This window comes from Pelobates fuscus, chromosome 3, assembly GCF_036172605.1.
Source record: "Pelobates fuscus isolate aPelFus1 chromosome 3, aPelFus1.pri, whole genome shotgun sequence".
Classification (NCBI taxonomy): Eukaryota; Metazoa; Chordata; class Amphibia; order Anura; family Pelobatidae; genus Pelobates; species Pelobates fuscus.
Window position 1 is genome coordinate 180,369,785 of NC_086319.1, and position 22,865 is coordinate 180,392,649.

The following is a 22,865-nucleotide window of genomic DNA, read 5'->3' on the forward strand; positions in this document are numbered from 1 at the left end:
AATAAAAAAAATAACCTGACCTCACTGAAATTACCTCCAATTAAAAGATCATTCAAAGGTAATATCAAACAACTGTTGCTTTATTAATAATGGAGAACCACAAAAATATATTACATACAGAGTATATAAGATATGCCTTCTATAATTCATAACTTTATAGCAAAAAATTATAAAAAGAGGCAGCAGGCACAGGTTACTGGTATATGGTAGACAGGAAGGATTGAGATATAGATTAGGGAATACCCACTTCATACAAAGGTAAACCACCACATTTATACCAACTAGCTACCAAAATCTCCCTGCCTGCTGCTTCGAGGCAGCCCCCTATTCCAAATCTAAATCTTAGTATCTAGTTTAGAAGTTCAATAGAGGTAAAAAAAAAAAAAAAAAAGTCATGTTTCTCAGGTCTCCATTCTGAATAGTGAATATAAAAGTGCATCGGCATAAAAGCTCAACGTGCGTTTTGGCAATATGATCCGCCTTTCTGAAGAGCCCTGTATTGTATAGAGTAATGTTTATCAACAGGTTTAAATGTATAGTTGTCATGTTTTAATGAACACCATCTTATATTTTAAATTTCAGTAAAGGAAAAGTAACAAGCATACCAGAGAGAAATATTTGTTTTACAATTCTAGGTTTTATTCAAAAACTGAAAAAAGGCAAAGTGTGTACATACAGGATAAAACAGGTACATTAAAGCATATAGCAAGCAAGCAATATATACAGCAATGCTTCATGATCCCTATGTATTTTAGAGGGGAGAGCCTATTATGGCATTCATAATGAATACAGTTATGTACTGGAATGGTTAAAACAAAGCATTCCTCCTCCTCAAATATGAGATTTTACAGAACGTATATATAGACTTTGCGTGTCCTGGTCATCAAAATTGTGTTGTCTAGATACAAAAAAAAATGGAAAAATTAATCACCATTAATTCTCTGGAGCATGAGGTTGTTGCAGTTTATCATCAACTGGAGATTGCATATACCCATTTTAAATAAAGCTGAAAAAAACCAGAAGATTTATTCAATGCTGGAGAATCTAGAGCACATGCAATATAGTGCTCCAATAAATTCCTATTCTCCCCAGTTTAATAAGAGCAGTTCCAGACTGTAATAAGCATACACTTCTATCAAGGGGTATTAAAACACACACAAAAAAAAACAAAAAACAACCACACAATCCAGAAAAGATTTATGTTGGTAAAGGGAATCAGAGCTTACTTCATTGCCCCTTTTTTTGTGCACGTGCGCTCTGACAATACCAATAACCCAACCAGCCACCACATTCTAGCCAATTGCATGTCAAAAAGGCTCTGGTGATGGGTAAAGCTTGGTTAGATCTTAATCACAGTCTGCTGTAGCAGTTATAGTACTGACCTACAGTAAGCAGCCAAACGGTTTTCCAAATGTTTGCCACTAACTTAGGTCCTGTGGAGAACATGTGGGCCGGCGTCATTAGGAACATCTCAAGTTAAATTTCTCGTTTTGCAAAACATTTTCATTTTGTCTCTTATTTAGATGGAATTCCTTGGCTGAGAGTGTCATTTGATGCTCTCATGCAATGCATTTTGTTCAAACAAAAGCAGAACTGGGTCACTAATGTAGAAGTAAATTTGTATTAATGTTATTGGAGAAGGGGTGGGTGGTTGGACGACCAGTCCAGAGAATGTGGGAGAATCAGGTCAGTTTAAAAAGTGTGACTAGTTATTTAGGGATGGCACCAAGGGATGAAACCAGGAGATGCTTGTCCTGCACTTTAACCTCATTTTTTTTTTTTACCATAAAGACACGTTTAAGCCTTTGTTTATAGATATTTTAACAAACCAGAAAGTGTGTCACATTTTGATGAACAGGACTTGCAGCTTCATAAAACACAAAAACAAAAAAAAAAAAAAACTTGAATTGAAACTATATGAATTTTACAACAAAATGCTATATTCTCTCTTTCAATTCAGATTTTATCAAAAATATATTAAGCAGTCTATCTAGTTTGGATATTTATATTTACACGTTGGTAAGCAAGAGTCAGGAAATACTTACAAGTAATATGTACAAACAATGCTTACTGAAAAATATTTAAAAAGTTAAAAACCATATAAATGTAGCGATAAATTAAGGTTTCACAAACGGATTTGCTTACAGTCGACAAGAGTTTCAGAAAATGCTTTCCCTCTTTATATATACACACGCACACAAGTATTTACATTAATAAAAAAATTCAATACTGGAAAAAGGAACAGTTCAGTTTTCTTTGCGTTTTCCACTACCTGAAAAAACAAAAAACAAACAAAAACACCATTAAAATATTTTTTTTTTTTACATTTTCTTATCTTAGCAAAAATAGCAAGTCAGAACAGTCAATTTAAGTAGCAGTGTTTTTGAATACAGCACAAAAAAAGGCATGCTATGTTATTTGATTTTTTACATTTTTTTTTTTTTACTTATGAGCTAATCTTAGTACAACAATTTTTTTATTTAAGCAATATAACCTGTACAGCATGCCCATGGTGAAGTTCTCTATGTGTAAAGGCATTTAATAAAACCAGAGGATATACTGGGTACCAATACCGGATTGCTTATTATGGTCATGTTCCACTTCAGCATTCGCAATATCAATTTGTCAAAGTATGAATGGCCTTAGTTAGATTGCATGTCTGCAAAAGTATACTGTCCAAATACAGACACTTAAGTAAAGTTGCACTATTTTAAACTCTGTAAATAAATAGGTTACATGCAAACCACAGCTTGGCTGAGGGGCTTTCTAGTGGAGGATGAATTTTAAGGAGGTTTAGAGACCATTATACTTGTGTCCTCTAATATCCAAACCGTTTTAAATATCGATCTCACACACATAAAATATATATCATATATCCATACATAATTTTTTAAAACATTTTTTTTTTTTATACCCTGACAGTTTACAGCTATATAGTCTTACAGTGAAAATGGAGAAAAGGAAAAGCCACACATTTAACCACAAACTCCCTCCTCTCAATTCTGCCCACATGTATAGCAGAATAGATTTTCAAAGTCCTTTCAAATTTGTTGCATCATCTGTGCATATGCAATCATCAATGTTTTAGTCTACATACTGACTAACATGCAGAATGAAATATTGACAATCTCATAGTTGTGTTGGCATTCAATAAATGTGAGTGCACTTTGAAAATCTACAACTGTTAATGCCCTCATACCTGTTGGTATACATGTATGTTTGTAAACGGTCAATATCATTAAAAAAAAAAAGTCACCAGTACAAATCAAAGATTATATTAACGAGTGCAAAAGGCAGGGTACTGTTCATCAGTCAAAGCTAAATCAGTCATGTGACTTGCATTTTAACATTTGAAACACATGACAAGATATAAGCTTACCAAGTTAATGGCTACTTTGGCGCTGGACTTTTGGCCCAACACTTTGCGTCTCTTCTTCTTGGCTGTGTCTTTTGCCAGAAGACACCACAGAATTAAGATTGTTCCTTCCTATTGGTGGTTGAGGAACAAAAACAAATTCTAGTGACTCTCAAAACCTGAAATTGTACCCAACTTTAAATTCAAGTGTGTAATATCTGAAATCTGTGATTAAGTTTGCCATTATGGCAAATGCAAGTACTGACTACATGTTGGCTCCAATAACTCTGCAGGATGAACATTTATGAAGTGACCTTGTTTTAGCCCATTTGGGCAAACATTACAAACTATGGGGATGCTATTTTGTCTAAGTTGCATGTTTTGAATCCCCCCACCCCCCCCTTCAATGCTGGTTTTTCACTTTTATTTACTGTGAGTAACATTTAAAGAAAAATACACAGAACGAATACAGGATTGTATATAATGTAAAAACCTTTCTATTTTACACGTGACGTTAACTCATCTTCACTACAAGCACAAGCTGTGGGAGACAGATTATAGTATTAGCATAAAATTTAACTACCTTGCATTAAATAAGACTGCTGGCTATCTCCATGGTTATAATGCAGAATACTGCTCCCTTGCCAGTAACCTAGAAGAAAAAAAATAAAAATAAAAATTAACTTCTATTTCAACATTTACAGTGAATTAGTTTTTTTTTTTTTCAGAGTTCTGAAAAAGGAATGAAATTTACATATTTAAACCCCCCCTAAAGACTTTAGAGCACTACTAGCAAAATAACTATGATTTGCAGTACCTTGAATGCCTACTGTTCCAGGATGGGAGTCTCCTTGACTGGTACTGGGAGTACTAGCAGAACCGCCCATGTTTCCTCCACTTTGAGATACTTTTATTATAATAAACAAAAACACAGTTAGTTTCAATTGTTTTGTACAGCATTCAGTTTCATCAAAGGGACACTTGACACCAGAACCGAAACACCTTAAAGCAACACTGTCAGCACCCCCTGAAAAGATATTGTATTTCTTAAAAATAGAATCTTTATGAAATACTCATTATGCAGTGCTATAATTTCACTGAAATGCTAACCCAAGAGATATACAGAGACCAGGAAAACTACTATGTCAATGTATTTCTCCTCCACCTAACTTTCTTAGACTCTGGGTGGAGTCAAAGTGTCTATCCCCATCAGTTATGGCTGCAGGGAATTGACTGTCTTTGGAGGATACTCTGTAGACCTCAATGCTGCACTCACACGTATGTGTTGACTCCTGGCGCTGAAGCACCAGGAGTTGAAGAGTAACAAGCAGAGAAAAACGGCGGTGCCATTTCCCCTTAACTGCCACCCGTCCGAGCCTTCATCAACGATGTCTCCTGAAGGAGACAGTGCCGCCTTACCATGATGGCTCTGATACAAAGAGACAGTGCCTGCAGCTTCAGTAATGTGAACAAAAAAGGCAGACTTTTCATTGATTCATTGGGACAATTCTAGTGGCTGTCACTCAGACATGCTAGATGTGCTTCCTGGCGTGGTCCTTTAATCTTTGCAGGACCGATGTTCGATGTCTCCACACTCCTCATAGAAATGCTGAATGCTCGCCATAAAAAGCATTCAGCAAAATTGCCAAAAGGGATAGAATCATCTACCTTCCTAAAGTTAGCTTGTACCTCCTTAAATATTGTTTTAATGGAGCAACTACCTTTAAATGCACTTGGTAATATCACTCATATTTACAAGCCTAGTTTGTACCACCCAGAATACTTGCAATACAGAATATGTTTAGTGAAAAGGGTCAATGTAAAACTCCAGACCGAGCCTGCCTGAAATGTCCCTTGAAGTTAATACCTTTCTATGCACACATTTGTGGGCTGATTGGTAAGCTCAACAAATTAGTACACTCAAAAGTTCTAATAATTGGGGAAACAAAATCCTTTAACATAAGAAAAGTACTCTGTAATACGTGTCAACAATCCCTCATTGTGTTACTCTGGAATTAATACGCATATTTAAAAAAAAAAAAAAAAAAAAGCTACCACCTCCAACTGGAGGCTTAATGAGCCATACAATTTTAAATAACTACCTCCATTATTGTTGCAGCCAGGAATACTTTCTCCAGGAGAATAGCTCATTAATCCACCATTTCCATTTGGGTTAGAAGGCACTGATGCAAGGAGACCTGAAAAACAAAGTTGTTTATAGTATTGCAATTGATTTCTAGACTTTATTGATGTCTTAAAGACTAGGTTTTTAGATTTGAATACCATCATGTATCACAATGAGAGAATACTGTGATGAAAAGTTGGAGTAGAAGGAGAGAAATATATTTCAATAAAAACAGGAATCAATGTTCCCATGTGCCAAGAATGGTATAGCACTGCTTAACTCTTTGAAAAATACACCCAGTGCTGTCCTTAAAACTACATGACGGCAAAGTATCATGGACTTCATATAAACATTGTTACTACTGCATTAAACCATTTAAGCACTGCTATGTAAAGTAACATTTAAAAACAAACAAAAAAAAACGTACCTAGTCCCCTATATCGCGAAAGCTGCTGATAAATTTGCTTCATCCTTTCAATATTCAGACGACTTGCTTCAGCATGGTTTACCATGGGTTTTGGATAATTAACACCAATTATGCACTTTGCAACCTTCTGGACCGCCTCTGGCGCATTCCATGGGTCGTAGATATACTTTGGAGGAAATCCTTTCAGAATTGGCAAGTAACGTCTTTTACATAGGAAGGAAAGACCATGAAAAGAAGTAAGACAAAATAAATAAAATAGAGTAATTCTCATTAAGACTGGTCCCTGGAGCAGCGGAATGCAATGCTGGTACACAAAAGCCACAATAAGAATCCAGCACTGCAGCAATTTAACATCTGACATGGATCCAATTTAATGCATATTGCCTGAAGTGTGAGCCTACAATATTGTACATGGGTACGCATACTACATATGGCAGGAATACAGGCATACCAAGCTACTCACACATTACATCTGGATTCACATACAAATACATGCACGTGCATTACACGCATACATACCAATATCAATACACAACAAGGCTGATTACATCAGAAATGCTCATCACTATTGAATATTATATAAGTTAATAAACTTGAAGTGCAACACTTCCACTTATATTTTACAAATATTAAATGGTGATAACGGTGTTATGCTCAGTATACCAGGTATTAAGAATACTTCAATATACCAAATTGTGTGTAGTCAGAAACCAAGCACAATTTAAAGGGATACTGTAGGTATTGTATCTGCTCCAATTCATCAAACTGGTTATAGTATCGGGAGTACGCTTGTGCCATCATTGCATTCAGCACTAAACAGTTTTTAATGTTTTTATGTTTCAATGCTAAACTCAAGCCCCCAGCAGCAAATTATTTGTTAAAAAGCAAAACCTGGGAGAATTTATAAGACTTGTAAGATCAGATCACAATGGACTAGACCTAGTACGGCATGCTAAATTACCTGATATAATCTCCATTAGGATCAGTCCTTCTTCCAAACCCAACAGGACAGTAACAGTGAAAAAATTGCTGGAAAAATGAGCTACAAGATAACCACATCCAACTTCCGGCATTAACACTCCAATCAGCATCTAGCAACAGCTCTTCAAATACCTGTCCAAAAGAAATAAATAAATAAAAATTGGAATGGATTTACTTTTGTTTTTTAACTTCATGATTTTATGTTTCAGGCAATGTCACAATCATTGTGGATAATTTAGTTTTTGCCATAAAAAAAGAGGGAATAACCCCCCCCACCCCACCACATTTACAATAACAATAATAATACCAATAATAAAATAATAATAAACACAAAGGCTAAAATGTGACTACGCTGGCATTTTTCCAAATCAGCTATTCTTGCCCAAATTCTGCATGTGGTTCAAGTTCAAAAAAATGACAAGTCTCAAAGAATCTGTAAGAGCCAGTGGTGCACAAATGAGTAACCTCTTTCACCGGTGTCAAATTGTAATTTTTTTTGCTTTAGTTTTATTTTTAATCCATGGACCTTCAAATAAATGCTACATTACATTTTAATTCTCGTTTCTTGATGTCATTTTTTGTAGACCGCATCCTTTTACACCAGAGAAAGGCATGATTTCCAAGTCAACATGTAGTTTAAGCAAGCTGCCCACTTTTGATTAACTGGGTTAAATTGTATGTTTGAAAATCACCACACACGTTTATATGTAAAATGGACAACCATTCAATCATATTTTGGTTCTAATTCTCATTTATTAGAAAGCACTAGAAAATATGCATCTGGTGTACAAAACCAAAAGCGGTCAGCCAGCATATTCTCTATTGATAGAGTACATGTGCATTATGTGGCTGTGGTTTTCAGAATAGAAAATTAAATTAAACAAGAGTACAGCAGTAACAGTCACTTTTTAATGCAGTTGTCATAAAATTGATGGGTTCAATGAAAACAGGAAATGTTGAAAAGTTTTCCAAACTGGATCCTGTGCAACTACTACTACGACTAAAAACAACAACAAAACCACACAATAAGAGCAACAAGTATTATAAAAGAAGTGTATTCATTAAATTGCAGTGAACTGAAAACCAAATAGCAACAGTTAGGCTACATTTGCCAGGCTGGAGAATGTTACAAACTAAGATTTACAATTTGGTTTTTCAATTCACTACCATTCAGTGTTTAGTGAATTAACTCCATGTTGAGATTCTGCAGCATATAAAATAAAAATGTACATACAATTTTACCAAAGTTGCATCATATTTGTAGGGAAACCATAGAAGACTTGCAGGTTATTTAATAAAGGGAGAATTTAAACTAAATTCAGTTAATTTTAAATTTAAGGCCAGAGTGGCTGACGTGAAAGCATAGATGACAGAGTTTTTCCAGTTTGGCTATTTTGATCTTAAACCTTCACTTTAGCAAATAACGGTCACTTAATGGGAAATACATAATACAATTTGTTAGCACACGCATAGGGGATACTCTTTTTTTTACGTTCTCTTGAATTATCATTAGTAGTAGTAGTAATATTCAACTGTTTGGAAATTGGAAAACAATGTAACAAGTAATTTCATTTTATTTGTCAGTTATTAGACTGTTATAAATGTAAAATGATTTATATATAAAAAAAAAAAATTAAAATGGATATAAGTCAACTACATTTTCAATATGTTCCACTAGACGTGTAGGTTACCCTCCGTTAATAACAATTCATGATGGGAAACAAACTATAAATTACCTTCATTCCCTCTTCCCAGCTAATCCACAAGTCTCCTCTAGTGAGAAAGCAGGCCACAGCATGCCGTGCCAGATGATGAATCCAACCTTCTTGCCGAAGTTGTGTCATGATGGCATCAATCCAGGGAAAACCAGTCCGTCCCTCAGCCCACTTGGCAAGCGCCTCTGCATTTCTATCCCAAGGAATCTGAACACATATGGGGTTTCCCTCCATTTTATCAAAGCGTGGGTTATTTGTCGCTGCAGTGTAGAAAAATTCACGCCACAGAAGTTGTCCATACAGAGAGAGGGGAGGCGAGCTATTTTTCTTTACCTAATGAAAACAGAAAAAAAAAAAAAAGAAAAACCCAAACAAACTATTATTTTATGGAAAAACAAGCAGTCATCATCATTATGGAAAAACAAGCAGTCATCATCACATAAACTTCCGTTAGATATTCCTTGAGAAAAACCTGCAAAAGGAAATCCGTTTAGCCTTCTCTATTGTACCAACACCAGGAACTAGCAGTGATTGCTCAGTCACTTCCGGACTTCCCAAATTTTTCTATACGAGAATTTATGATCATGCATATGAAATATTATAATGTCAAATATGTGCTTGCCTATGGATTTTAATAAGCATGCAGTGATACAAGTTATACAAGTTAACAGTGAGGGACACCTCATGCCCTAAGTTAACAACTACATGAGCTAATTATTGAAAGCAGATGAAATTATTTACATTAAATAAGATGCCTTGTGACAGTATATTGCAAAGAAACCTATACGAATTTTGTGAGCACAGGCTCACAGCAACAGGTAGCTAGGATTTCTGTGGAAAGAAAGAACTTCCTATGCCCCATTATTAAAGGACCACTCTAGGCACCCAGACCACTTCAGCTTAATGAGGTGGTCTGGGTGCCAGGTCCTTCTAGGGTTAACCCATTTTTTCATAAACATAGCAGTTTCAGAGAAACTGCTATGTTTATGAATGGGTTAAGCCTTCCCCCTATGTCCTCTAGTGGCTGTATCATTGACGGCCGCTAGAGGCGCTTGCGTGCTTCTCACTGTGATTTTCACAGTGAGAGCACGCCAGCGTCCATAGGAAAGCATTATGAATGCTTTCCTATGTGACCGGCTGAATGCGCGCGCAGCTCTTGCCGCGCGTGCGCATTCAGCCGACGGGGAGGAGAAGAGGAGGAGAGCAGGAGGAGATCTCTCCGCCCAGCGCTGGAAAAAGGTAAGATTTAACCCCTTTCCCCTTTCCAGAGCCGGGTGGGAAGGGGGCCATGAGGGTGGGGGCACCCTCAGGGCACTCTAGTGCCAGGAAAACGAGTATGTTTTCCTGGCACTAGAGTGGTCCTTTAAAGGTAAAAATATTCAGCAATTGTCCATTCACCCTCTAAATCCAGGACATCATTGACTATGTGCCAGCTTTATTTTTTTTATAAAAAAAATAAAAAAAAAAATTTGGCCTTCGAACAGACTATATTCAAACCAACAGGTAGCTCTCAAACCATCTGTAGTACTGTGGATTCTCAGGCAGGCAAGGGATAAGGAGGGATGAATTATGTGCCTTATATAAACAGGGTTTGTTACAAACTAATCAATAATGGTTCCAACTCAAAGATCTATTTTTTTAACCTATACAAATTTTGACCTGGGCAGGGATACTTATAATAAAAAAATAAAAAAAGAAAGTAAAACAATTAAAGTTCCTGTAAACATTACCTTTTTGTATAAATCTGTTAATTTGAAGTAGAACAGACGACAGGACAGACAGCCAAACCGCAGGTAAGGACTAAGACCAGTAGTACTCGCAAGAAGAGAATTTGCATTCATACGAGGCCTTTCAAAATTGGCCACCCAAGCCTAGAACAGACAAATGCAGCCATTTAGGAAACACATTATTACTGGGAATACATTCAAGGAAAAAAAAAAAAAAATTATATATATATATCTCACCACAAACACAATTAAATCTGACTTACATTACGATAAACAAAAACAGGCTTAACGATACACTACAGTGACAAAAATACAAACATGTATTCCTGTCACTATAGCTGTAGAAGTGATGTTTAGGTCTCCGGCCCCCCCTGTCATCTAAGGGAAAGGTGATTTTACTCACCTTTATTTCAGTGCCGTGCATGTCTGTCGCAGCTGGCCCGCCCCCACTCTGCCTTTATGGTGAAGGTCATCAAAATGATTGACGATCTCAGTCAATCCAGGAGGTTAATGCACATGTGCTGCAAAACACAGTGCTGCGCCAAGCAGCATCTCCTTAGAGATGCACTGAATCAATGTATCTCTACGAGGAACACTTAGCACCTCCATGCAGAATGTGGAGACGCTGACTGTCAATGGTGCACAATGTGCATCACTGACCCAGGAAGCACCTCTAGTGGCCATCTGAGTAACTGTTACTAAAGAAGTCGCTAAGCAGAAATGAAAAGGTAGTGTTTCCATAAAAATGCCTGCAGTGACAGGCAGTAAACACCAGAACTACATTAAGCTGTAGTTGTTCTGGTGACTATAGTGTCCCTTTAAGTGGCTCAGTCAGCAAAAATAAAATTCAGTAAGTATAAATAGATATAGCTTCTTGTGTCAGAATCCATTTTATCCTGAGCACTCTAGTTTTCGTAACATATTAGGAAAAGGAGAAACGTTTCCCTATTAACAATATAGGAGAAATTAAACAATGTTTGTATTTCTCCTTATTTGATTTGTGACTGGATTAAAAATGAATTGTAAAATAATTTAATACATTTCCAATACAAAATTCAAAGGAAACTGAGCATTGTATAAAAAAGTTTAACACAAGTTACAGGTGATTTTCAATGGTGACTTTCAATGTGTTCGCAGTTCTCATTTAAATGAAAACGGTCACCTCAAATTTTAATATAACAATCTATTCAACATGTTTTGAAAGGAAATAGATATTTTTAAAATGTAGTATATCTAATAAAAGAAAAAAAAAAGAAAAAAACAAACAAACAAACTGCAGAATGAATCATCCCGATAGAGGAGAGGGTCCTTCAGCCATATACATGCACCTTGGGTTGTACAGTGTTTGACAACCAACATTCTCTTTGATTCCAAAACTTGATGAATGGATTAGAATATTAAAATAGCTTGGAGGTGTCATAAAAAGGAAACACCTCTTCAAAACTTGAAAAAAAGCATTATTATATAGAAATAGTTTTGAGGCAACAGTTGTCCTTTAAGTGGGGAAACAAAGATACAAAGAAATTTATGTGAGATGGGCTAATGTCTCCATGGCTTCTAGATTCTGTCAAGCTTTGAAGAATTAACTTCATTAAAAAAAAAAAAGTTTACCTTTCTTTCCAAGTGTCTCTCTAAACGAGTAAGAGCTTCAGTCTCTCCACCAGGCCACACAGCAGATGGCAATCCTTCTGTGTCAAAACCTAAAGGATTTAAAAAAAAAAAAAAAAAAAACATTTAAAAAAAATAAAATTAATAAATTATATATATATATATATATATATATATATATATACACACACACATATATATTTATATAAACATTTACAACACAGCATGAATACATGATGCATATGAACAGTTCTTAAACAGATCATGAACTAGTCCAGATTCTGGTCAATTCATACGTTAACTCCTTGGGGTTATCGGTCAAAGCTCCATTTCTGGCAAAGGGACACACGCCGACAAAATCTGACTCCTGGTGTGAAAGGATTGGTTGTTTTGGTTATTTTTATTTATCTGTAAGATTGTTTTTCTTTAACAAAAGATGTACAAAGCATCTACTCCAAATCTAATAAATGAACTCATGACAGACAAAATAAAAGTAAAATTACACACACCAAAAAAAAAAAAAAAAAAAAAAATCAATTAAAGTTAACTCTATTCAGGACTTAAAGTTGAAAGCGCCATTCCTGTTCTTTAGGTCTTTAATGTCCCACTATTAATCAGAGTGGAAATGGAGGTTAAATGAATTACAACCTTTTTCTTAAATAATTAGTTAGGCTCATTTAGCAACTTTTTATTTATAATCTTTATTTATTGCAATATTTCTTATGATACAGTCTGCAAGTTTGGGGACCATTATTTTAAGTTCATATGATGCCAGTCCTGAATAGGGTTAAGATGAGACTTTACTCACATCTTTTATGTTAAGAATTTGGTTTTGTTTGGTAGAAAACATAACACAAGTTAGATAAACTTTTTAGAGCCCTTCACTGCTCTCTGAGCTTAACCCATAGGTCCACTTTGCTGTATGATTTTAGGCAATATGTAGACATATAGGCTATGCCCTGCCAAATGTGGCAAATCTTTAGAAACATAACCCCACCTGTGCCGCCTTCTCACTGGGTTTTCGGTGTTATTTTCCTCCGACCACGTTTGGAGCAGTTGACATCACCAGAACGCTGTCACCAGCGGAAAGTGATGCAACCACCTTTTTCACGTTTCTGATGTCTTGAAGCTACAAAGTAACCCAAAAGTTGGCAGACTGCAGCCTAAGGGCATAAGAGCAACCTGTCTAATGGAGATCCTGGCAAAAAAAACTGGATTAGAAAATAAAAATCAGTTCTTTTAGCTTGCAGACATTTTCTTCACTGGAGAATTTATTAAATATTTCAGCATTTATTTAAAAAAAAAAAAAAAAAAAAAAAAAAAAAAAAAAAACACAAATGAAATGAGTAGATTTTAGGTCGTTGAGAACCCAAAAGCTCCAGATTCAGGTACCTTGCTGTATTTCTACCAGGAAACAATTGAAAAATGTATTAAAATGGTTTGCACATATAGAAACTGCAAATCTCTCATCTTTCAATTCAAGAAAATGCCTCCATACTGATACATGAATACATTTTCAACTGTACCATTTTTTTATATTGTTATTTTTCTCCTTTCTTTTCCATTTAATTTAATTTTGCATTGCCACTCTGACTTACTTTTTTGTTAAAGTCAATTTAGGCTAAATAATCTAACCTTAATTTAGAATTGAAAAAAATAAATAAAAATTACATGAGTTTTTAATTAACTCAAAAGCGGGAGTGAGATTTTTCGAACATGCATCCCATTGCTGGTAAATGTGGCACCAAAGAGTTAAACAGTTTATTAAAATATCAATTGTAATTCATACATCTTCATTCCTAACCTCTAATGTTAAATATGTTCATATGTATATTCAGTTAAGGTGCATAAAACTGCATTATTGTGCCATTGTAAATATTTTAAAAAAATATTGCGAATTTATCAGTTTACTCCTAATAAATAGGCTAGTAAAAAAATAAATAAAATAAAAAATCCCCAAAAATTACTTGAGGGAAAAATAAACTAGGAATATTCAGACATTAAATCTGTACGTGTGTTTGCATTTTCTAGTTTATTTATATAATTAGAATTTGCATTACATATATTTCCCACATGTGGGGCTAAGTGGATAGTATGTGCCACTAACCATATATTTAACTTTGTATATTCTGTGAATAGTCCAATATTCACACGAGTATGATATCAAGCACTCAAAACAGTGCTTTAATGTAGGAAAAGGCAAACTGAAGCGGCTCTGGGACATAAAACATAAAAAGGACTAGGCTACAAGGTGTGAACAGGTGTGTCCTTAAATGGAGTTTCTGCATCATGGACAATGGAGTTCACAACTGCAGTTCTAATGGTTAGCCATCGATCATTTTCAATTAAAACCTTATAACTAATAAGAGTGGTGTTTACATTTACTATTACACTGAACTGCAGGTATGTTAAAAGTTTAAAGAAAATACTAATTCCCATAATATACCTTTATGTACACAATATCACAGAAGAAGCATGCCGCAAAAAACAAACACAAATAAAATATATATGAAGGGAAAAAAAAACAAAACAAAGTGAGGGGACTTAAAACTCCATTGTAAATATGAATATAATAAAAAATGGTTGTACTCCTACATAGCAAAGAAAATATCAATCTTGAGCATGTCTTGAGGACATGCAACTGCCGTCAAAGAGTTAAAATCACAACTATATGCCAAATTACAGCACTAGCAGTCAGAAGACCGTTTAAAAAACTAAAACCAGCAATGCAGGAGTTAATCTTGCGATGTCTTGCCAAGCCTTGCAAGCTAGCCACCACATTAAAATTCAATACAAATAAAAAAAGGTTTTTTTTTAAAAGCCCATGGGGCCAATTGGGTATTGGAATCTCCCTGTGCCTCTCCCCGTAACCCCTATTGTGGACAAATAAAAATTAAATTAAAAAAATGGAAGTGTTCTAGAGTCCCTCCAGTCTCCACGCATGAACAAAATGTGGGTGCTAAAAATTAACCAGGAGAGGGGGTGTGATGACAGCACCCTGCCCTTAGGCAACCCCACTACAATTTAATATACATAGCCCAACCAAAGCATGGAGGGTGGGAGGATAAAGCATAAGGGAGGTTTATACCTTCCTTAAAATATGGATTTCATATTGATTCCCATAGGCTTTGTTTATTTTATTGTGATGGATGACTAGCAATCACTGGACAAATATCAGATGGTTAATCTACACACTTCCTGAAAGTTTTGATTTGTCTGAAACACCATATGGATACAATTTGGTTCATCTGAAGTAAAAAAAATAAAATAAAATAATAAGTAAAATGTGTTTGCTTTTTTCCCCCCTTGACCAATTGATCCGGACAAACAACATTTTCACTGTGAAGGGGGATATTGCAGAGTGCTCCAGAGTAGTCAAATTGACATGTGGTTAAGTTGTACCTTTTTAGTTTAAATAATCATGCTAAATTTGAATTTAAAACAATTTAATAGGAGAAAACAAACAGTCCTTGCTTATCGAGACAAAACACTAATTCACAGTAAAATCTACTATGTCCCTGTACAAGTGTGTACAATTTGTAATTTTTCTTCTCTAGTAAATCAGAGACTGAAAATGTTCAAATTAGTTACCAATATAGAATAATATACCTAGTTCTTCCAGTGAAGGAACACCATATTTCTCATCATGATCATCAGACACAGGTGTTGTGCAGCTTTCCATTACTTCCCCTGTAATGGTTTCTACTGGAGTCTCAAGTGGCTCCATCTTACTGATTAAAGTCTGGAATCTCTTATAAGTCAAAGGTGGCTGTCCTCCATTCAACTCTATGATCCTGCGGAAAAAAACAAGCACAAAAAATTAGATAAAAAAACAAAACAAAAACAAACAAACAAACAAAAAAACACACACGAGAAACAAGCATTAATTATCTACAAAGATGATGTGTGATTAAGAGAGGTGGTCATTTTTCTGAAGTAAAAATAAGTACATTTCATCTCTCGCAAATGCAATGTTTAGCTTATGAAACTTTTGGATCCTCCAACAAAAAACAAGAAATTGATCAAGTCAAGAACAATGCGGACTGAGAAGACTTACTTGTCAAGATCATATAATGTATGTGATATGCGTACAATGACCTCCACACCTGCCTCACTGGCAAGCTTCTTGATTGCTGCATCTCGCTCTTTTCCAAATGGTTCAGAGTCATATTCAATTGACAATTTAGAAATCTTCCATTCCTGCATTTAAGAGACAAGGACATATTTGTGAAACATACAAGTAAGACACACATACATGCATATAAACCTATATAAGCCATTGGCGAGTGAAAATTTAGCCCTGATAAGTAGAATTTTGCCCTTGGTTAGTAGTGTGCCATGCACCCTTCATGTTTGCAGTGTAAGTTTTACTTGTTACTTTATTGCATATAACATACAGGCAGCACACAAACATTACATATAGCCAACACACAAGGTCAATGCATACACACATCGCATGCAACCAGCAAACACTAACAAAGGGAGAGACTACACAAGGTAATTAACTAAACTTTTATCCAAAAATAAAATAAAAAATAAAAATATATCCAAATGGTAAAATTGGAACAAAATACCCATGTTCTAACTCTAGCAAATTTCTAACTCTAGCAAATTTCTATTTTTGCCTCACGCTTTCCATCCAGATTCAATTTGTAAAAATTAATTTAGCAAATTGCCCTGTCGTTATCCACGGCTCTAAGCAAGGGCCCCCAATCTTTGATATTATTTGGTGTTAGTACCACTTTAGTCCTTTGAACAAATAGAATTATTAAAATTAAAAAAATCTCGAGTGACAAGCTTTAGATATTAGCCTTGGGAAATATTATGCTGTTTATAGAGCACCTACTTAAAATTTCTTTAGAACATTCAATTTAATGGCTATTAGCAAGGCTCAAATTAAACAAACCAAAACACCACATGATGAAGTGACGTGATCACTTAATCTGTTTAAGATAAACAATATAGAAAACTAATTTTATTTGTGGACTTTAAAGAAAAAACAAAACAAAAAGTCAATTAATGGGAATTAAAAAGGACTGAAAAACATACTTTAAAGAGTCGAGGAAAGACATCAGCAGGTTGCCCACGGATCACAAACAAACGGGAGTTCAATTTCCGCAAATTGGCATCAAGATCTTCTAGACACTGCAGCAGAAATCTAAATAAAAAAATTGCAAACACAAATGAGTGGAGAGACTAAGAGGTGAATAAAAAACAAAAAACCAAAAAAAAACCACAATAGTAAAGAGAAAGTTGTATTGTGTAACTCTAAAACATGTAATATATCTCATCTTATTTTTCTTTTCTATTTCATGATCTGTAGTTCAAAGCAGAGGCTTCTAAGAGAAAATATAACTTTCAGTTGCAGAGATTGCCCTGCATACATACACCTGACAACACAAGTCAGCTGTATTTATGACTTCAGGGAAAGTAGCGGCTTTCTTTTGGAGATGGACTAGAGAAGTATTTGAAGTGTAACTCCTGTGGCACACAAAAGTTAGTCTAGTTTTAAAGTGCATTACATTCAATCTATACATTATGCCAGCAAAATTTAAACGCAATACGCTTTAAATATTCGCCTCTCTTCATCTATCAAATCCTCCCCATTACACCCATATGGTGTTCCTCACACTTGCTGGGAGAGTATATGATGCTCTGATGCCAATGAAGGCAGCATATCTGTGTGAGAACAGAGAATGTCCCTTTCTAAAGGAACGGTATCCAACAGTTCCTTTGTGTCTCCAACACAATTGTCTGCCCTATATATTGGGAGTATATTTTATTATATTTTATATACCAGAAATAGTTTTACTGAGAGCACTATTGCGGTTTTATTATCTTCTCTCCGAGTTCCTGTTGCCATCTCCAAGGACGCACACCATATATCCCAGAGGCAGGGATCATACCGCTGTATGCCTACTACACTAGAGCTAGTATAAGCTCTATCAAATGTGAGTGGTTCTACTATATTTTAATACTTTTTATCAGATTTTGGAACATACTGCACCATTATTGTTTTCGTTTTATCTTCCCATTGGATGTCTGTTACTGTACCGAAGAGGATACTCACCGCATATCCCATAAGCGGGGATCATACCGCTGCAAGCTATTCACACCAGAGCTGGTTTAAGCTCTACAAAAAGTGAGTAAGATCTCTTCTATTTACATTATCTCTTGGACTACCCTTCTCATCATTCATCGCACTCTTCTATACAATCGTTAGCTGTAAGGAGCAGAACCCTACAAGTCCAGAGACCAATCTAGGATCCAAGTTCCGCTACACTGGACTCTATTGTATTATCACTATCCCTACCAGGAATTTAATTTATTTATTTATTGGCGCAGTTCCATTCCTTTGTCTGCCTTTTTTTTTTTCCAAGGACACGTGAGGGAGTCCTTATTTTGGATTGCTGCCTTTTTCTCTTTCTTTTGATACAACTAGCGCTGACTCTATTTTGCCAATTTCTGTTCAAATCTGCAATTAGCGCAAAATGAAAGGAAACACTCTTCACTCAAAGAACTTCAGCTGCTTCTTGAGAGACCCATTAACAGCTCTCAAAACAACTAAATACAGTATATGATTTATTGTACATACAGGCCCTGTGTTCCACTGACTTCTAGAAGCTTAAAGTTGCAGTGTTGGAAATTCCTAACCTGGAGAAAGGTACCAAACATTTGGGTAAAGACATGCCTGCAATATGATAGACAGATTTACCCCCAGCTGGTAACCTTTGCTTTGCAATGTAGGCCACATCAAGGGAAAGTTAAAATAAATAAATATATATAACACAGGCTTATCAGATATGATCCAACAAGATCGCATATAAAAACATCCTGACCTACAAACCCATTTAACACACAGTCTGCGGAGTCAAAATCTAGTGCACAACATGTACAGATTATTAATCGCATGACTATGCTCTGTCTGAACTATGGATTAGAACAGTACCTTATTTGGATAAACCACTGATTTAATGATCTGCTTGTTATCACCTCTTCAAAAATCTGTATGAGAGATGTCTCCATAGTCTGTTTTAATCTGATCTAGTAGATTGTAAAAGAGGTAGATTTACCTCTGGTCAAGATAATACAGTTAGGTCCGAAAATATTTGGACAGGGAGACCATTTTCATAATTTTGGCTCCACAAGTTTCGCCACCAAATTAATTTAAAGTGAAAAAACGGACATGCAATTGAAATTCAGACTTTCAGCTTTAACGCAAGGAGTTGAGTCTGGAACACATGGGTTACCTCCTTTGTGATGCTTAACCAGGCCTTTACTGCCGCTGTCTTCAGTTATTGTTTGTTTTGTCTTAAAGTGAAAAGCATGCTTGATAGGGTTGAGATCAGGTGATTGACTTGGCCATTACAGAATATTCAATATCTTTGCCTTAATAAATTCCTGGATTGCTTTTGCAGTATTCCAAATGAGAATGCCACACCTGGAATCAACTCCAGACCTTTTACCTGCTATATTGATGAAAAATAACGAAGGCCTAGCCAACACCTGTCCACGAAACCGCTTGAGTCCATTGTCCAATTACTTTCGTTCACTTGAAAAAGAGGGGGCTACAATAGTAAAGAGCTGTAATTAAAAAAAACCTTCTTCCACGTTGAGCCCATATGTTATAATTTAACTGTAGCTTGAATCTCTTTGGCCAAAAAAACAAGACTCCTGGCAGTGCCCAAATATTTCCAGACCTAACTGTATATTTAAAATATAAAGATTAATTAAAAAAAACCAAAAAAAAAACCCATACATAACAAAACCAATCTCCACAGCCCCCCCCCCCCCCCCAAAAAAAATCCCAATGACTATAAATCTCATTTATTTTGAGAATGTATATTTTGTAGCAATTAGGAATGCTATGGTTTTATAAATACAAGACTTATGTACTGAGATTCTAAGAGTTCAAGGGGTTTCTTAAAGGGACTCTAAGCACTAAAGCAACTAACTTAATGAAGTTGTTTTGGTGTATAGATAATGCCCCTGTGTAAAACTGCTTAATCCTCTGAAATTTTGGACTTAAATCAGTGTATTTTTAATTTAGATTCTTATCTCCTGCTCTATTAATGGTGTGCTAGAGCCTCCTTTGTGTGATTAGAAGTTATGTTCATTGAACTGTAAAAAGAATAAGCTGTAGGAGCGGAAAATTAAAAGGGACACTATGCCATGCTCTGCATGGAGGCGCTGAATGTTCCCCATAGAGATGCACCGATTTATAAGGATATGCGGATTGGTGGAGTGTGGCATTTTGCCAAACATTCGCAACACCCTCACAATGCTATTGCTATGGGAAAGCTTTGGCTTGACCGAGATCATCAAATCTGATGATCTCAGCCTAGGGTGAAGAGTGCGGGCGGTGCCAGCAAATACCAGATCCGTGCAGCCCTGGAAATAAGGAGAGTTATTTAACTTTTTTAAGTGGAGCCATGGAGGTTGTGTGAGTCACAAGCAAGGGGAACGTGGCTACAGCTGCATAAACAGAAACAGTGATTTAAAGCTGCTCTGGCAATTTTTTACAATGTTTTTTTTTTTTTTTTTAAGGCACGTCTCCGCCACATTTTTTTTTTTCAAATGATGCCTTTTTTCCCCCCAAAGTGCATAAGGGAAAGTAGAGATTAACTATAGTTTAGCTTCACAGCCCTTGGCAATGTTGTCATTGGCACTCTGTGTATACTCACCTCCTTCTAGCACAACATCCTGACGTGGCAAATCACATATCCCCTCAGGGGGCACTACAGTGCTAGGTAAGCAACTTTGATATGTTAAAGGGAAACTATAGTGCTTGTAAAGCAAACTAATGGGTAACCCAATTTTTGCAAGACAGTCATGTTTTTGGGCTTCTGTCCTGGCAAAAAAAACAGTTCACCTGCAAACAGACCCTTTGCTCTCAGCAATGACTGGTGCTCCACCTTATCCTCTCTGCTTTTGCCCACCTCGTTTCAATTTCCCCAAATGCTATGCTCATTCACTATAATCATATTCAACGTCATTCCCCAGCATACAATGCTGTAACCGCACCTAAACTACGAATAGGTTTTAATTCTGCCTCCCCAAACTTCCACCTCTCTGCCGTGCTTCCATGTCCATTTTCCCCAGTTAATGAGCTCAACCTGCCTGATAATTGCTGCAGGGATAGAAAGAACGAGGAGGAGACAGAAGGGAGAGAAGTATGCCAGCCCCATAAGTCCATGTGCATATAATCACTGTTTTAATACCAAGTGCTAGACTGGGATTAGAGGCGTCTCTCTAATTAGAGAATTTAGGCGGCCGCCTAAGGCCTCGCAGCCACCTAAAATCACCTTAGGGCAGACTGTGTCGGGTCCTCGGTTAGTGACCGAGGAGCCGGCACCAGGATGGGGCCCGGCGGCTTGCTCTGTATGCCACCGGGTGCGAGGCCCCTCCAGTCTGCCCGGCCAGAGAGCGCCGAGCTGCAGACCACGTGTCTCGCGAGATCTGGCCAATCAGAGCGTTGCCGCAAGTTACCATGGCAACGCTCTGGCTGGGTCTCTTGAGATACATATTCTGCAACGCTGCAGACCGGACATTATGGCCACCAACAATATATATATATATATATATATATATATATATATATATATATATATATATATATATATATATATATATATATATATATATATATATATATATATATATATATATAATCCCTAACCATCACACCCCCTCCTTTCCTTACAACATTATCACTCCCCTCCCTCTATCACACCATCAATACCCCCCCCCCCCCCTCACACAGCTCACTGACACACACACACACACAGTATATAAACCCTATCAGGCACTGGAGGCTGTGGGAGATAACGTTTTCTCTGGGAGGCCATTTCCAGGCCTCCTCCTGCAGCAAGGTCCCTGCTTGAGTGCGGGAGGTGGAGCTTCTGAATGGGGGCTGGGCCGTGGCATAAGTGCTGCAGGGAATCAGGAAGAGTGACTCCGTGCTCCCTCCGGCCGTCAGCAGCCTTAATGTGGCCTCACCAGCCCCCAGAATTCCCTCTGACATAAGCAGTCACAGTCCGAGTGAAAAATTATTTAAATAGAACATTAGGGCTTCCTGCCAGCCCCAGGTGCCGCGGCCCACCGGGAAAATTTCCAGTAACCTGGTGGGCCAGTCCAACCCGGATTCCAACAGTACACAAAAATAAACCTTTTCAAATCGGAAAGACACTATAAAAACAAGAAGACTCCTACATCCAAACACAGACACTACACACAAGCACATACCTACATTCAAATGCCAAAACTTCATACAAATATACACCTATATTGAAACAGACACTGCATACATAACCCTGCAATGATGGACAAAAAAAAATAAAAAATCACATCACTGGAGTTGTATGGTCACTGAAGATATACCTTTTGGCCACCACCCCTGCTCTATAGGGTGACCCAAAAATAAATTCTAGTACCAGGACCCACTCTTCATTAGTTCAGCCATGGAAAAATGCTCCTGGGCTAGAAAATCATGGTCTTTTCTTGTGCATAAAAAATAAATAAATATATAAAAAATAAATAAATAAATATATATCTATATCTATCTATCTATCTCCTGAAGAATATGGATGTACTAAAGGAAGAATGTGGCGGTCTTGTGTCCGGAAAAAAAAAAATGGTGTATATTAATAAATGGTGGTTTAAGACACCAGAAATGAAAAAAGCTGACATAATAAACTGACAAAAATTCACAATAAATTAGACATAAGTCTGTTGGCAACCAAGAATCCAGTGCACCAACTATCTTTGTCCTTTGTAGTCAACCTAACATACACACACAATAAATTAGAAATCTATGTATTGGGGAAGAAGCAGCAGCCTGACTTACACAACAAAAGGAAACCATAAAATTCCATGGAAAAACTAAAAATACATTTTAGGAAAACCATTCTGTCCCAGTTTTAAAAAT

At 36.4% G+C, this 22,865-nt stretch overlaps 1 protein-coding gene across 3 annotated transcripts in view; it reads right to left on the reverse strand.

The window, feature by feature from the left end:
* Nucleotides 1–617: 617 nt before the first annotated feature.
* CRY1 (cryptochrome circadian regulator 1) overlaps nucleotides 618–22,865 on the reverse strand; it is a 39,009-nt gene continuing 16,761 nt past the window's right edge. The window contains exons 2-14 of one of the 3 annotated variants that reach the window (XM_063447786.1): nucleotides 16,988–17,096; nucleotides 15,996–16,138; nucleotides 15,548–15,732; nucleotides 11,942–12,030; nucleotides 10,334–10,474; nucleotides 8,625–8,936; nucleotides 6,869–7,020; nucleotides 5,908–6,110; nucleotides 5,458–5,553; nucleotides 4,173–4,262; nucleotides 3,939–4,007; nucleotides 3,380–3,487; nucleotides 618–2,272 (exon numbers count right to left, since the gene is read on the reverse strand). In XM_063447786.1, coding sequence (XP_063303856.1) covers nucleotides 3,384–3,487; nucleotides 3,939–4,007; nucleotides 4,173–4,262; nucleotides 5,458–5,553; nucleotides 5,908–6,110; nucleotides 6,869–7,020; nucleotides 8,625–8,936; nucleotides 10,334–10,474; nucleotides 11,942–12,030; nucleotides 15,548–15,732; nucleotides 15,996–16,138; nucleotides 16,988–17,096 — 1,693 coding nt within the window. In that variant the 3' untranslated portion in view covers nucleotides 618–2,272; nucleotides 3,380–3,383. Of the gene's footprint in view, nucleotides 2,273–3,379; nucleotides 3,488–3,935; nucleotides 4,008–4,172; nucleotides 4,263–5,457; nucleotides 5,554–5,907; nucleotides 6,111–6,868; nucleotides 7,021–8,624; nucleotides 8,937–10,333; nucleotides 10,475–11,941; nucleotides 12,031–15,547; nucleotides 15,733–15,995; nucleotides 16,139–16,987; nucleotides 17,097–22,865 lie in introns of all 3 variants that reach the window. The other 2 variants (XM_063447785.1, XM_063447787.1) reach the window with 2 other exon arrangements.